The sequence below is a fragment of the Mus musculus genome, chromosome 2 (genome assembly GCF_000001635.26).
Source record: "Mus musculus strain C57BL/6J chromosome 2, GRCm38.p6 C57BL/6J".
Taxonomy (NCBI): domain Eukaryota; kingdom Metazoa; phylum Chordata; class Mammalia; order Rodentia; family Muridae; genus Mus; species Mus musculus.
Window position 1 is genome coordinate 164,579,519 of NC_000068.7, and position 16,093 is coordinate 164,595,611.

A 16,093-nucleotide genomic window follows, 5' to 3' on the forward strand; every position below is an offset into this window, starting at 1 on the left:
TCAGAACTCACAGAATCCTTTATTAGGAGGAACCAGATTTCATAGGAACAAATCGGAGCCCTGAAAGTTGAGGTGATGAGAGTCCCAGGCTGAGGAGGGGGTCAAAGGTCGAAGGTCATGACACTTGAAGAGAAGCTGGGGTTGGGGGAAGGGAATAAGCAAAGTCTAGGGTTCTGGTTTGGGAACAGCTAAAGTCTCAGTGGCTAAGACTTGGCCACTGGCGGCCAATCCGGAGCAGGCGTCGGTTCCCGGGAAGAAGGCCTCAGATTAGGAGCCAAGACCTGGAGCTTCCTCCAGCTCCTCCTTATCATATCCAGGAAGACATTTCTGCAAGACACAAGGATACGGATGGGCATGCTTGGCTTCAGTCACCTTAGGACACAGATCTTTCAGCTAATGGAAAGGGGCGTGGGATCCTCTCCACAGCCTCTGGCAAGCAGGGAAGCCAGAAGAGGTGTGAGTGCTGGACTTGGCGTGACCACGCCTTCTGATTGCCACTGTATACCTGTTGCTTCAGTGTGGTGACCATGGTGGGCTTTGTGCTTCTCCTCTGAGTTGTTCTGGGTGCTCCCCACTCCTGTTGACTTTGCACTCCTGTGACTCACCTCAGACGTGCAGGTTTCCTCTGCCTACTGCTTCCCTGCTGTTCCCTCCACCCCAGGTCCTTCCCTTCCACCTCCAGGACTTCCCGGCTCTGGGAAGGGACCAGTGCTCAAATCTCGATTTGTAATTGGTGAACATGGCTGTGAGGGGACCTTTAACACTTACGTTTCTTTTTGCAGACAACGGTGCAGATACCTTCAGATGGGAAGTTGTTAGGGTTCCCTTGACAACCACCATAGATGAATTCGGTACAGAGGTCAGTTTCTTGGTTATACCACCAGCGTGGAAGGTAGGCCAAGCAGGGACCAGGGTCCTGGGGCAGACTGCATACATCTGTGGGAAAATCACAGGAGACAGATACTTGGATGCCTGTGTCCCTAAGGGACAACCCCACCCCTTTCACTGCTCTTTTTAGCTCAGAGCTGTACTCCCAGTTCCATGAGAACTGTGAACCGCTTTGGTCTTGGTTTTCTCATCTGCAGGATGGTAACACGAAGTACCACCTTGCTTGTTGCATCCTTGCAAACTCATGCCTGAAAGTCACCATGGCCTCCCATCTGCTTGTCCTCCTGTCTGCATGTCTGTGGGTTAAAATGGTGTCGCTCATCCTGCCCAGGACTGCTCACACCTTACAGCAGGCAAGCATCTGGCTGTGAGAAGCCACAGTCATCTCAGACTCTCACAGGTCACTGGGTACCAAGGAAGAGCCAGCTCTGGGTCCCCGGGCTGCTTGGAGGCCAGGGATGGCAGGTTCTCACTCTTGGGCACCGCAGAATGCACTGGATGCCATGGAAGAGCTGAGAATGGAGCGTGGGCCTGCAGGGCTGGTTCTGGCCCGGGTATGAAGGGAAAAGGGCGGGGGTGGGGGAGAGAGCTCTGGCTGGATCCCCAGGGGAAGAGAGTGTCCAAGGCTTGCTCAGCGGTGGCTTGGTTTGGTGGTGACCTTGGCTGAGAAATGAAGAGAGTCCTCCTTCCTGCTTGAGATTAGGTGCAGCTCTTTTTTTGTTTTGTTTTCTTTCGAGACAGTGTTTTTTAGTGTAGCCCTGGCTGTCCTGGAACTCACTCTGTAGACACAGCTCTTTAGAGGAAGGCCTGCTCCATTGCTCCAGCATAGCAGACCCCGATAAGAAGAGGCAGTCCATGGTTTTAAGGCATTTATTGTCATGGCAGAGAGTTGTGATGAACGAAATCATACCCCCTTTCTCAGGGCAGGCCTGAGGTTAATACCTTTTGCAGAGGGAGTGTCTGGGAAGAGGAGCTAAGAGTGTAGAAGAAAGGCAGAAAGAGGGAGAGCATAGAGAAGTAGAGGCCGGCCATGACCACATGGAGAGAGGGGGAAAGGAAATGCAGAGAGAGGGGGAGCAAGAGGGCAAGAGAGAGAGAAAGAGAGAGAGAGAGGGAGAGAGAGAGAAAGAGAGAGAGGCAAGAGTAAGAGAGGGGGAGGGGCAAGTAGCCCCTTTTATAGTGGGCCAGGCCCTCCTGGCTGTTGCCATGTAACTGTGGGGAGGAGCATACTTGGCTGTTGCCAGGTTTCTGTTGGGGTGGAGTCCAGACAGAATACCAGAGGCTTAGGGCATTGCCCTACATGACTGATAGCCACAGAATTATGGAGAGCTGAGGCCTAGTGTCAGGAGCCTGGTGTCTGGGAGTGTGACAAACACCTTTCATTCCTTGCAAGAACACCAGCTCCCATCTGCAGGTTCTCCCGTCGTCTCCATGTCCTCACACCTGCTCAATGCCTGAGCTGCCCTTGCTAAGAGGGCACTCTGCTATTTATTCTTCAAAGCTCTTTCTATAGCCAGCCATGGTGGCATTTGCCTGACATGCCAGCACTTGGGAGGCTGAGGCAGGAGGATTGTAGTAATTTCAAGGCTGCCCTGAGCTATATGGAAGCTCCTCCAATATCAAAACATTCCCAAGTGTCAATGCCTTTCTGATGCTTCTCAGGTCCACTCTAATCCATGATTTTCATGTATGCTTTTTAATGTCTAGAATGTAGATTTACCCTGAGTTTGTTCATATTTTCTAATTGCTTCAGAACATGGAGCCGTACCCTGGCACAGCAGTCCTGAGCTTCTCATTTGCATGAATGTTTCAGGAACGTTCTCAGAAAGAAAGAAAGAAAGATCCCATCCTTATGCATTTAGTGGACAGCTGATGTCCACACTATTAAATACCATGGCAAGCTTACACACTTAGCTATTAAAGTTCTGGCCACGAAGTTTAGCATTCCCACATGCCGAGAGCTCATCTTGGGGCAGACCTCTTAATGTTATCATTATGCAGTTGGGGAACACAGGCTTGGAGAGGTGAAGTGACTCTCCTGATGTCATAGCTGGTGAGGGAGTTAAATGTAGGTGACCCAGCAGGTGTGCTAGTGCACACTTAGAATCCCAGACAGCAGGGGGCTGAGGCAGGAGGATGACAAGGTTGAGGTCAGCCTGGCCTCCAGGTGATTCCTTCATTCAACAACCAGAACCCAAGCACAGCACAGGGGCAGTTGGATCACAGGGAGGGTCAAGGCCAGCCCTCCAAGTTCCCCTCTTCATCCAGCTTCACCCTCTCCACTTGCCAGCGTTTCCAGTCCTGATCCTGTCTCCTAACCCAGGGCCTTCCCATGAGCACTTGCTGGTGTCTGTCAAGCTGTCCCTCCCCACATCTGCCTGCACACTACCCATCCTTCAGTTTCCAAGGCCTGGATGCCTTCCCCAGGAAAAGCTTTCCTGCCCACGGTGAGCAGGTGGAGTCCTCAAGGGTGTCATGAGCACCCCGAGTATTTGCTGACTGGTAACACTGGGGGAATGATTTTGATGGTCGTTTGTAGGACTCAAGGATGTGACAGAAAGAACAGAGTATAGAAGGCCAGAAGTGATAGAGAGGACAGAGGCCTGGACAGAGAAGCCAGGAGACCCCACAACTGCCCCTTGTCACACCCACACCTGTTTCATGTTACACCCACACCTGCCCCATGGTATACCCACACCTGCTCCATGTTACACCCATACCTGCCTCATGTTACACATACACCTGCCCCATGTTACACACACACCTACCTCATGTTACACTCACACCTGCCCCATGTTACACCCATACCTTCTCCATGTTATACCCACACCTTCCCCATGTTACACACATACACCTTCCCCATGTTACACACACACCTTCTCCATGTTACACACGCACATGCCTCATGTCATACACACATCTGCCTCATGTTACACACACACCTGTCCCATGTTACACCCACACCTGCCTCATGTCACACCCACACTTGACCCATGTTACACCCATACCTGCCCCATGTTACACCCACACCTGCCCCATGTTACACACACACCTGCCCCATGTTACACACACACCTGCCCCATGTTACACACACACCTGTCTCATGCTGGTCTTTCATAGCCTCTGAGTATCTCAGAACAGCACCACAGGGCAGCCAAGGGGTCACATGACCCAGTACCTACATCCATGTTAGGAAGGAAAACTGAGGTTCAGAGAGGAAACACGCCACCAATACCATTGTTTGCTGAGCTAGAGGAAAACCTTTACAGCACAGGTTGTCCCCGTCCAACACCTACAAGAGTTGCATCAAGTAGACAATGCCAGGAGCATATTTGAGAAGCACTAGATTTCAGTCACTCAGGAGAGGGGCGGGACAATGTGAGGTCAGGAGGACAGGGCTGTCAGGGACCAGAGAGTTACCTTGCCTGAGGTCCATGCATTTCTTCCCACAGCTGAACAGGCAACACCTCTTCTTGTTTGGACACTGTCGGTGCCTTGTACACTCATTTCTTTCTTCAACCTCACACTTCACTCTGACTCTTGGGCATGTTCCTATGGGAGGAGAAGATGTGGTCCTGTGAGGGGTTGAAGGAGACATTGTTCTCCCTTCCCAGTCCCAGGGCACGCCTGCAGAGTTCAGGAAGCTTGTTTGTCCCTCACCTGTCACTAGGAGGAGGCAACCCTCAGCAGCTCAGGGTTTTCACAACACTGGCCATATCTTCATCTGTAATAACTCGGCATCTAATCTCAGGACCTTCTCTATATAAGATTTTCCAGGAAGAGACCCAGCCCTTTACAACTATCCTGAGCTTTGTCCTTGGTTGGCCCCTGTTGCTCTCACTGTTTGCTCAGATTGTCATTTTGAAGGTTAATGCGACAGAGTTTGAAAAGCCTTGGTCAAGCAAGGTCCCTGGGTTAAATGAACAGTGGGTCATACTGATGAAGTACTTCCGGGGCACTTGGCCGTTCTCCTTGCTCCTTACTCCTCACTCTTCACTACACAATTATGAGTGGGCCTGGACAGTGTTGCACACACAGAGCACGGGGAGGCTCCATGGACTCCTGCAGAGCCACACAGCTCCCGAGGAGTGGTCTCAGAATTCACGCCTGTCACGTGACCTCCTAAGCATCCACTTTCCACCACCGCCTTCAGTGCTCAGAATCTCCGTGCATCATCACGCCAAGGGACTCCTGGGGGCTGCACTTTAGCACCCAGGGAAGGTCCTCTGTGATACAGGAAAGCTTTGGGGAGCTGCAGTGGGCAGGTTTGGGAGCTGATGGGGTGGTGCTAGGAAGAGGCTGGGCCTTCAGTGGAAATCCCTTTGAGTAGTTAATCCCCAGGTCCATTTAATGCACACTAGTCCCAGCACTCCAGGAAGCATTCTTTATAATGGTGGGGAGTTAATCACCACAGACCAAAGAGCTGTGTCCAGCCAGGCCATCTTTCCAGGATATGGGGAAACACTGACTCCAAACATCACCCACCAGGGCCAGGGGCTGAGGTGAGGGAGACACTGTCACCTGCAGCGTGTTTTGTTCTCTAACCCCATCAAGTTTCTTCTCTCCGTGCTAAGAACTGGACCCAGTACTTACTGATAAAGAAACCCTCTGCCAGCTCAGGTTCCTGGATGCTCCACAGGAGGATGAAGGGGACCAGGAATGGCAGAAGTCCCCAGAGTCTCATTTTAGGAAGCAGTAGCCTGTTTGGAGGCATTAAACCAGGAGGAGTTTGTCAGTGGCTCCGGCCTCTGCTGCCCCAACAGCCCAGGAAGCATCTCTGGACAGGCGCCAGTACGTTCCCTCCCCAGAGGCCGTCAGTGGACTCGCTGTACCCGCAGTGCAGACTGTGGGGAAAGGGATCTGACATGCTGGTCGGGGCCTCCGCAAGCTGAGAGTCTCTGGCCACTCAGGAGAGGGATGCACTTGCTTAAAGTTCTTCTAGAATCTTTTCAGAAGTTATATGAATTCCAGAATCTTACTTTTCCCAGGGTCAAATTGGAGGCTGGAAGTTTTCTGGGTTGCTTTTCTGCTGCTGAGATTAACCACCAACTAAAAGCAACTTAGGCAGGAAAAGGTTTATTTCAGCTTACAGTTCCAGCCCATCGTGGAAGGCAGCCAAGGTAGGACTGGTCGTGGGATCTGAAGCAGAGGCCTTGGACGTGTGCTCCTTACTGCTTGCTTCTTCCGGCCTGCCCAGTCCAGAATCCGGGTGGCACTGCTCACTGAAAGCTAGTACTCCCACCATTAATTAGCAATCCAGAAAATTCCCCACAGGCATGCATGTCCACAGGCCAATCTGGACACAACTCTTTAACTGAGGTTACGTCTACTCAGTTGTGTCCAGTTGACACCCCAAATCCCCACCCACCATACCCAGGTCCCCTCTTTGTAATTTCACCTTTCCCCTTCTTGCCAAATTCTCATCTTGCTTTTCTGTCCCTGTTCTGCAACCCTCCCCGCCCTATTCCTCTTTTTGTTTCATTTTTCCTTCCTTCCATCCTCACCCCTTCTCTCCCTCTCCCCTTGTTTCCTCTCCCAGGCTGGCCTCAAACTTGCTATGTAGTAGAAGTTACTGATCCGTCTGCATCCACCTCCGCAGGACTGGGATCGCAGGTCTGCACCACCTCACCCAGTGAGTGTGGGGCTGGGGGTGGAATCAGCTCTTCACGCATGCTGGGCAAGCAACGATCAGTTGAGCTGCATACTGTCCTGGCCGCTGATTCTCCTCATCTCTGGGCTAATTATCTGTGGCTTTGACCCTGTGTCTCCTTTGACTCCTTACAATGTCTCTCTGCCTGGGTCTCTTCCTCCTTCCCCTCAGCCCCCTGTGGATGTTCCCTCTCTTGTCTTTGGCTCAGACATCATCTTTAGTCACCACCCAAGAGTAAATTCTGTCAGGTGGACAGGAAGCCACCATTCCTGGTGAGCATCAGGCCAGGAGATGGCACCTCTAAGGCAGGAGAGCAAGGGAAGCTGAGAGCCTCTGTCCCAAGTGCAGGTTAGCGGGGACCACAGGAAACAATGGCTCAGTCAGCTGCAGGAGGGACTAAGAGTGGCTCTCTGATTGCTCTGGAATATTCCCTCAACTTAAATCCCGAAGCGTTAGTGAGGGAAAGAGCACAATGTGGACCCAATGTGAGCCATGCAGGGGTAAACTGAGGCAGGGACTGCTGGCAGCAGCCACATGAACTTGATGCACCTAGGATTTCATCTGCAACTGCAGGAGACAACTCCACGGCATCCACCTTGGCAAACCGTGCTCGAATTCCCCCAGAGAAAACCGACCATTTTCAGGTCAACAACATGGAATCTGTCTTCTTTTCTTAGTACATTCATAAGACTGTGTATCGTTGCCAGTTATGGTCATGCATGCCTTTAATCTCAACACTCGGGAGGTAGAAGTAGCCAGATCTCTCTGAGTTTAAGGCTAGCCTGGTCTACAAAATGAGTCTAGGACAGGGCTTTGTTACACGGAGAAACCCTGTCTCAAAACAATACAAAACAAAACCAACAGCAAACCGACCCAGATTGTGTGTCATATCTACTGGTTTAGAAATGTTTTTCTCTCCAGCTGCAAACCCTGTCTCATGAACTATCTGTCACTCTGTGGCCTCCCAGCTGCTCCCGCCCCCGAGGTTGCCTGCCTCCCACCGTACAGATTCTCCTGCTGTCTTTTTCTTTGCCGGTGATGAGTTCAGTCCTGGGCCTCACTTGAATGCTCTACCTCCGAGCTACATCTCTAGCCCTCCCCCCACCCCACTCCACCCCCCTTTTAAAGAATTGACACAGGTTTTGACTAACTTGTCCGGGTAGAGCATGTGCATGTGCATATGTGCGTGCATGTGCGTGTGTGTGCATATGTGCGTGTGTTGAGGTTTCCGTGGTTCACAAGTCAGAGGACCATCTCTGATATGGGATCTCTTCTTCTACCTTGTTTGAGGCGGGGTCTCCATTCCCACACCATAATCTGCTGTTTCCCCCAGGCTAGCTGGTGCACACATTTCTTGGGATTCTTCTGTTTTTTTATGTTTTTTGTTTGTTTGTTTGTTTTTCTTCCCATCTCAATGTAGGAGCACTGTAATTACAGATATGAGCTACCCTGCCTGGCTTTACATGGGTCTTGGGGATTTGAACTCAGGTCTTCATGCCTGTGTGGCAAGCTCTTTACTCCCTTAGCCATGTTCCCAGCCACCAGTGTACATGCATCCACAGCAGAGCCCTGTGTTGGTTCCTGGGGTTTGTGGCTGTATAGCATCCTGTCACATGCCAGAGTTTTACTCTCTGGGTTTTGGTCCCTTAGAGCCTACTCAGGTGGGCTGAGAATGTGGAACATTCTGGGCTGAGATGAGTTTAATATTTCAAGCATCCGGGGGCTGGGAGGGATAGGAAACCCTGGACCAGTGTCTCCGATTTCCTGTCACTGGAGATAGACGAAGAAAATTCAGCGGCACATTTTATTGGTAGGAGTATGTTACAATTCCCCAGCAGTAACTAACTCAGAAACCACTGCAATTAAAAAGAGAAAAAGATTTAAAACAAAAAAAAGGTGTGTGTGTGTGTGTGTGTGTGTGTGTGTGTGTGTGTGCTGGGACACATTCTTGCTGTTGTAAGTGAAATTGGGTGGGAATCAAGTATGTTGAGGTGTGGCAACAACAGTCCCTGCTACACTCTACCCACTACCCCTCCCCCCAACCACCATAGTCTGCACCTTGCGTATCTTGGGGGGATTTCCCAAATAAGCCACCTGAACCCCTTTCTTTCTTCCAGAGTCAGTCTCTGGGGCATTGAAAGCAAGGCGTTGCTCAGAGGAAGGAGAAAAATATACCCTTGGCATCCCAGGTTTCGAGGATGTTTCCGTAAACGTCCTTGATTGACATCACCAGAGGCTTCACTCTCCCTGTACTGAAGATGTGTGGACCACTCAGTCTCACAGACACAGGGTGAAGCCAAAGACTTTACTGAACGAAGTTGAGAGCTACATGGAAGTAAACTGGGAGCTTTTGACGGTGGTGCTGAGCAGCTGAGGCTAGTGATGGGGACCCCAAGAGGAGGTGTTATGGATAGCAACTGGCATGGTGGGAGGGGAGGTATCCTAGGACCCCACAACTGGGAAGACTCAAGGTCTTGCAGTGCTCAAAGTGCTCTCCAGAAGCCAGTCTGGAGCACACAGCAGGCACACAGAGCTTGGAGCAGAAGCCAAATTCTGATGATTTTCCCAGCGTATCCTCTGTTCAGGTGAGACTGCCTGTTGAGAACACAGAGATAAGACAGAGCTGAGCATCTCGGGCTGGGTTTGTTTCTGGAGCCTGGAGTTATGTTTCTACTTTTTATCCTAGGAGGAGACTCAAAGTGGGGTTGGTCAACGGGAGTTGAGTTAAATATGAGAAAAGTGCAACCATCTAGGCGTGAAAATATAGTGAAGTTTGTTATTGTCTATGCTCACTCAAAGAACACGAAGACAAAAGTCAGTCTGTCCTTCTGAAGAGAAATGGATAGAACTGGCTTGGTGGCAAAAGGAAGTGAAGAAGTTGAGTCTTGGGATGGTTCGTTGGAAAGAGTGCCTGGGTGGGGCTGGACGCTCTTTGATCATTTTGCAGTCTGTCTTGGGGACCCTTCTACATCCCCCTTCACCCCTCCTAAATCCGTTCTTGTTTGCTAACTCCCCCATATCTTCCCAGCTTCAGTTTCCAGGAGGTCCCGTCTCTCTCCCTGATCAGATGTAGCTCTGTCAGGTCAGAGAAAGACACAGCTGCCTTGGGACAGGTCAACCCACACCCACATTTCCGGGGACAGCCTTCGTGAGGATGTTAGGTGCGGTTTGGGGGGGAGGGATGGGGTGGGAGGTCGCGGGGCATGCGCAGGACGTGCGTGGTGTGGGGGTTGGGAGGGCTTGGATCCAAGACTCACTTTTTTTTTCGCAGGCGTTCTGGCATATACTTTGGGATTGGAAGTTGTTATTGTTTCCTTGGCAGCCACCATAGATGAAGACTTGGCACGTGCTATTTTCTTTATTAAACCACCAACGACGAAAGTAAGCCATACAGTAGCCGGAGTCTTTCGGCAGGCTGCAGATATCTGCAGAGGGACCCCCAGAGTTGAGAACTCAAGAATGCGCAGCCCGAAACAAAACAATGCCTTTCCTTCCTCTGAGAGCCACCATAAGTGAAGTTGGAATTCGTTTTTTCCCCTCGCGCTCCAGCGGTTCAACACCCCAAACACGGCGCGCGTGCACTTGCTGGAGGATGTTACGGTGGCTATCTGCATCCCTGGAGGTAGGGTCCACAGGGTGGTTATGGAATGGAATCTCTTTAAGCCCCACACTGTGGCGATTTCCAGTTTAGCACAGCACGCTCCATTGCACCTCTACACCTTTGCACACCCACACGCACCACTGCGTGCGAGCAGAATGTTTATTCTTCCTTCAAAACCTTTCTTAAAAATCAGTTAGTGCCTCTGGGAAGTCTATCTTAACTCCGCTCCGTATCTCACATCATGCCAGTGGCCTGAATCGAGCCTGCATTTTCCCATCTTGTTTCTGACGCTTATGTGTTTGTTTGTTTGTTTAAAAAATGCCTCCAGTCTTGTCCCTGGGATTGTGAACCTCCAGCGGGCAGGGATTGTGTCTGGATTCATTTTGGGGTTCTGATGCCTAGCATAGGACTGAGTTTTATGGGACGGTAAAAGTGAAGTAAGATGTGCTCCAAGGGCCTTTAGCATCACATGAAGTGGAAGCACATAGAAAAAATATTAATTTGGTTAAGATTTTTAAAAGATGTTAAAAACTGGACCAGAGACTCAGATTTCAGAAGTCTGGTGTCAGACCTCTAGCACGTCACCTGGCTGTCACTCTTGCTCCACTGTCACACTCTGTGCTCCCCAATAGTTTTCAACTGCCACCCACTCTTCCCTGCTCTGAGCCATGTCTCCAGCTGAAGCTATCACCATCACCTGCCTTCTCCTGGAAGTCCTCCAACAATAAGTCCAGTCCCCTCCCCCTCCATCACCCTCACACTCCGTTGGTCATGTCACGGCCTCACTAAATAGCAAAGACCATGCTCTCTCTTTGCCTTTGAGCCCGTGGTCCTTAGGATTAAGACAAGAGTCCTTCTTCTAGCCCATCAATCTGGGACTGTGTGGTCCTAAGCTGCCAAGGGCCTCTTCCAATAATGACAAGCATCATGCTCTCTCTCTGTCTCCCTGGACTCCCCCCTGAGGTCTCTTTGAGTCATTTTCTTGCTGGGTGAGCCTTTTCATCCTCACTTTTACCTTTGACTGTGAACTCAACTCTTAAGTTTAGTTGCCTAGAGACCTTTCTCATTGGCTCTGACCTCAGAGAACAAGTCAGGTGCTATTACAGGGACTTTGGTTTGGATATGGTTAAAGTGTGTCCCACTCAAGGCTCATGATTTGGAGTCCTGGTCCACAAGGTTGTAGTACCTTCAAGAGGTGAGCTCTGTTGGGAGACTCCTAGATCACCTGGAACATGTCCTCCAAAGGGACTGTAGGACCCCAGCTCCTCTTGGCTTCTGTTGATCATGTGACCTCTTCCTCCCACCTACCTATCATCATCCTCTGGGGTCCATGCCGGTGTCTACTCATCATATTTAGTCCCAGACTCAAAACCTCGTCTATATAAACCTTTTTCTTTATAATTAACCTGTCTAATATATTTTGCTAGAGCAAAGTGAACTAAGAAAAGAAGTGGGTATCAGAAACGCTCAGCAAATCTTTCTAAACGAATGGAGAATGTCTTTTGGCCTTTTGGGAATCCAGAGGGGGCAGGAATAGGGTTGAGGTTGCAGCTCTGGTTTGGAATGTTAGGGCAGGTTTCCTAGTACAGAGTCGAGTTCATATGGGCAGAGAGGCAATTGCTGAGCCACCAGAAGCCTGGGAGGATAAATCACCTCGCTTGTCACCGATAATGGGAGCATTTGTTAGCACAACAATGGCCACTTGTGGGACTCAGAAAATCGTGGCAGTGAAAAAGTCAAGAAACAGTCTGACTCAATCCTACCCATGCACCCAACATTTATTTGGGGGAAACTGAGGCTCATAATTAGCTGCTGGGATAAGAACATCACTGCCACAACCTCACCAGAATCTGTAATGGATCTATCCCACAGGACCCCGAAGGCAGCAATCTTACCCAGCACCCACCCCCACCCCCAGTGACCCATGGGGCACTGGCAGCCCAGGTGGGCAGAAGAGGAGGCATGGTAAAAGGCTTGTGGTATTCCAAAGCCCTTGGTATTATTACCTTGTTGGGGGTTTAAGCATTTCTTTCCACAGTTGAAGACACAGCACTTCTCTTTCTTCGGGCAGTCCCTGTCCCTGGTACAAAGGTCCCTCTCTTGGTGTTCACACTCCTCTCTGAATCTGGGGCATCTCCCTAGGAAAGAAACAGTCCTTCAGCCTCTGGGCCTTCGGATTTGAGAGTGCAGGGAAGCTCATGTTCAAATTTGCTCACGGTGAAGGAAGCCTTTTCTTTGCTCCCGTTTCCATCACTACCCACTCTAACCTCTTCAACACTCCTCCATACCTTCTTCCCTCCATCCCTGCTACCCCCCAGCTGCTGGGGCAGAACTTTTCAACACTGGTGACAATCACCTGTTGGCCATGGGAGCTGCCCTGTGCTTTGTGGAACCTTTAACAGCCACCTTGGCCTCATGTACTAGACATCCTGGGCACTCCATCCATCTCCTAACAATCCAGACACTCTCCAGACCCTGGGAATGCCTCCTTGGGAGTAGACCCTTTCCACTACAGCCTCTGTTTCCTTTGTTCTAGCTATTCAGTTATGTCGTGTTGCTGTTTTCCTCTAGAGGGCAACATTGCACAGTGATTCCTCCCCCACCTGCAGCTGGGTTTTGGAATCCTAACTCTGCCGGGAGTGTGTGTGTTGTGGAGGAGAAACAGGATCCTAAATACATTGTATACAATTTTCAACGGGTTAATACAGGTGTTATCGTAGAAAAATCTTTAGTTGGTTGAATGCTGGTAGCCTTGTGATGGTGGGCACATTCTTTAAATTCTGTGTCTTCTAGTTTCAAAGAGGGAAGTTTACGGACAAAGAGCTATATACAACTAAGGGGTGCTAAGTTCAGGAGAAATAGTCTTTCCCAGGGAAGACCCCCCTAATTTAATTGCTTATCCAATACCAAATGGTCAGCCCTGAAATCATATACATACAGAAAATAATAAACAGACACAGCAGGCTGTATTTATTTAGGCTCTCTCTCTCTCTCTCTCTCTCTCTCTCTCACACACACACACACACACACACACACACACACAGATAACAGCAACAATTAAAGAAAAAGAGGCCGTAGTTTCAGACGGAGTGGGAGCAGGTATGTAAAAGGAATTGGAAGGAAGAAAAGGAAGGGGAAAATTATATTTTAATGTTTAAAATTCCAAAATTTTAAATTAAAAGAATAAAACAGGAGTGTTGATAGGACTTCCTCTCGTAGAGTTCTTGTGAGGATTAAATGAGATAGTGAACACAAGCAAATGTTAGCTAATACCTGCAGAGCGGTCACCGTGGGGGGAAGCTTTACTCTGTCCTGTTTCTTCACCACAAAGCTGTAGGGCCAAAATTCGTTTAAAATGAAGAAATCAAGTTCCAGAGAGGACACGTGGAAATTAAATATTTTGCTCAAGATCACCAGGCTACCAACTCTGTACAACCCACCAACTCTGACCCCAGAGCCCCCAGACAAATATGTCTGTCTACTTCTTTAAGAGGTGAAAGGTCTTCCCATTAATGTTGGAACCATAACCCTTCCTCACCTCCCCTTTTTAAAGGGACTTTGAAGGTGTTTCCCCAGACCCCTGTCCCTGTATCAACACAGAGGTCGTTGTAACACTAAGAGACCTTATAAGTATCTCTCTCCTCTCCTGAGCCACACCCAGGAAGGAGCTGTAGAAAGGTGACCCACACCTGAGGAATTGTTCTTTGTCTCTTCCTTCCAGTAAACTTCCCTTTCTCCCAGACAACACTAGAAAAAAACAGTACTTACTGGGAAACAGCAAGTCAGCTAGACTAGGTCCCTGGACTCTTGCAAGCAGGCCAAATAGCACAAGAATGCTCACAAATCCAGAAAGCTTCATTCTGGCGAGGGGCTGGCCTGGCTGGTAGTTCTAGAACATGGAAATGTCTGCTGCCTTCGCCCATCCGATTCTCTCAGTAGGCTGTACCTTGGCTGTAAGAGCTGGAGAAAAGCCAGTCACCTACTATCTTGCTGGGAACACCAAGTTCTCGAGATCATAAGTGGAGCTAATGACATTCACAGCCCACATCTATGGAGAAAGCCTTTCTGCTTGGACTGCATAGGGCTAGCATTCTGGTCAACCAGGGTAGTGCCCAAAGTGTACTCTACACCATCCATGCTGCACTGAGGGTCAATGCTGTCCTCTTGGGCCTTCATCTTGATAACTCAAAGTTAATGTGGCATGCCCTCTTTACCATTAATTTACCACTTTTAAAACACTCACTCCGTTAAGCACACTCTCTATTGTCTTAATATCTCTTCATGTTTATTCCCATGGTAGGTCCAAGGTCTCTGTGTTCCCTTCTCCCTCTCCCACAGTTTCTTCCCACCGTTTTCCCATTTATCATCTCTCAGGGACACTTTTTTTTTTAAATGAAGGCCAAAGAGTAAAGAGTTGCCAAAGAGAGCACAGGACTGGGGAGAAACCAGGTGGATAACAGAGTCTTTAGATAGCATTTGTCACAGTGTTGTTGAATGTTGCAGAGCGCAGGGAGCCTCCACCACATGACAGAGTGTTGCCTGAGAAGACACTGAAATAAAGACACGGGTCTGAGAGACTACAGCTGAATCAAGGACAACACTGTAGAGCTGCTGGATACTAAGTGTGCTGTCAGAAGAAGGGTGCACACGTGAGCAGCCCCCTCCTAGTTGTGCATCTCCAGTACCAGCTGCTGAACACTGGGCTAGAAGGCAGAGAAGCTCTCTGCGAAAGGGAAAATATTAACAGCCAGATTCTACTTTCTTTCCCTGTGCTGGTAACATATTGTGCAGGTCATTGTTCTCAACTTGTTTTATGTGATAGCTAAGCACACAGCCTCATCATCGGGATCAGAGGCAGAACCCCCATGGAAATCCCATATCAGCAGATTTGCAATGTCACTTAAGGATTATTTCTCAAAAATGCTAAAATGATTTTGCTGGGGATTAAGCCCAGATCTGCATAGGCTGGGAGACACTCTCCCATGGACCTACAGCTCAGGTCTTAGAAATAGAATTTCTACTAGACAACCTGATCTTCTTGGACTTCTGTATTCTCTCAAAGACAGCCAGCAGGCGAAAACTTGGTGTTTCTAATCTGAAAGACCCTGGGGTATTTTATCTTGCAGCAGGATTATGTGACCCAGAGCAGAAAGGATTCTAACAAGTATCACCCAGCCAGTGAATGTGCGAGACAGGATTCCAGGGCACCGAGTCTGTGAGTCTCCACCTCAGGCCACTGGCTGGTGATGAGGATCTAATTTATTGTAGACTTGAAGGAAAGAATTGTAACCCTAGTCCGAAGGGAAACAAAAGTAGCCCATGTCAGTAGAGACAGGCTGAAGGACTACGGTTAAAACACTTCCTGATGACCCCTGAAGGCTAAATCTGCCTTCTTCCTTAAACTCTCTCAGGGGATAAAAAAGATGCTAACATGTCCAGGTTATTTTACCACATTCTATTTGACCTGTCTGAGTTGCATGTCAGTACACGTGCATGTCATTTTCCAAGCAGCTGACATGAAATGCATGTCTTTGGGGCCTAGGATGTATCTTGGGTTTGGACTCCTTCTAACACTTAATTCATGGAACAAACTGGTTAGGACACACTCAGCCGGTCCTTGCCTTCCTTTTCTTCTTTCTTTTACAGAAGGTCGTAGCCTTCGTATACCTTCGTTCTAGGAGAAATCTGCTCAGAATGAGTGACTTAGGAAGAACCAGAACACACTGACCTGTAGGTGGCAACTCATGCTTCTCCATCAGACCAGGCCCTGTTGTGTGGATGGCTCCCAGCATTGCTCCTAGTGCATCTGACTGCATTGCTAACTTGGACATCTGCTCTCCCAGACAGGCTCTGAGAGCCATCCAGCAGGTCACTGTCTAGCAACTGGTCCTTAAAGCAGGACAGGGTTAAGATAAACTCTCAGTCTATCTCTCTGTTTGAGCAAGGCAGGTAGG

The 16,093-nt window shown here is 49.4% G+C and overlaps 2 protein-coding genes across 5 annotated transcripts; both read right to left on the reverse strand.

Annotated features, from left to right (window-relative positions):
- On the reverse strand, positions 1–6,266 carry Wfdc6a (WAP four-disulfide core domain 6A). 4 transcript variants are annotated; one of them, XM_011239408.3, is made up of 5 exons: positions 5,979–6,266; positions 5,482–5,588; positions 4,309–4,440; positions 769–936; positions 1–327 (listed from the first exon to the last, which is right to left on the reverse strand). In XM_011239408.3, exons 1-5 carry the CDS (start codon positions 6,131–6,133, stop codon positions 308–310), a joined length of 582 nt encoding a protein of 193 aa, XP_011237710.1. In that variant the 5' UTR covers positions 6,134–6,266; the 3' UTR covers positions 1–307. The 4 variants fall into 4 exon arrangements, with proteins under 4 accessions (XP_011237710.1, NP_001028412.1, XP_006499139.1 ...); NM_001033240.4 differs by lacking the exon at positions 5,979–6,266 and adding an exon at positions 5,868–5,929; XM_006499076.3 differs by lacking the exon at positions 5,979–6,266 and adding an exon at positions 5,721–5,861.
- Positions 6,267–8,824: 2,558 nt separating this feature from the next.
- Eppin (epididymal peptidase inhibitor) lies at positions 8,825–14,053 on the reverse strand. Its single transcript, NM_029325.2, has 4 exons — positions 13,908–14,053; positions 12,146–12,277; positions 9,796–9,963; positions 8,825–9,133 (listed from the first exon to the last, which is right to left on the reverse strand). Exons 1-4 carry the CDS (start codon positions 13,996–13,998, stop codon positions 9,120–9,122), a joined length of 405 nt encoding a protein of 134 aa, NP_083601.1. The 5' UTR covers positions 13,999–14,053; the 3' UTR covers positions 8,825–9,119.
- Between the last annotated feature and the right edge of the window lie 2,040 nt (positions 14,054–16,093).

What these genes read in the sequence shown, in the direction of transcription:
- Wfdc6a (XM_011239408.3), bottom strand. Translation starts at nt 6,133, where the DNA reads ATGGTGGGAGTACTAGCTTTCAGTGAGCAGTGCCACCCGGATTCTGGA. An exon ending in ATGCATGGACCTCAGGCAAG is followed by an intron (nt 937 to 4,308) that starts GTAACTCTCTGG and finishes ATTTTCCCACAG; the next exon opens with ATGTATGCAGTCTGCCCCAG. An exon ending in CGTTGTCTGCAAAAAGAAAC is followed by an intron (nt 328 to 768) that starts GTAAGTGTTAAA and finishes TGTGTCTTGCAG; the next exon opens with AAATGTCTTCCTGGATATGA.
- Eppin (NM_029325.2), bottom strand. Translation starts at nt 13,998, where the DNA reads ATGAAGCTTTCTGGATTTGTGAGCATTCTTGTGCTATTTGGCCTGCTT. An exon ending in AGCTGACTTGCTGTTTCCCA is followed by an intron (nt 12,278 to 13,907) that starts GTAAGTACTGTT and finishes TTTCTTTCCTAG; the next exon opens with GGAGATGCCCCAGATTCAGA. An exon ending in ATGCTTAAACCCCCAACAAG is followed by an intron (nt 9,964 to 12,145) that starts GTAATAATACCA and finishes GTCCCTCTGCAG; the next exon opens with ATATCTGCAGCCTGCCGAAA.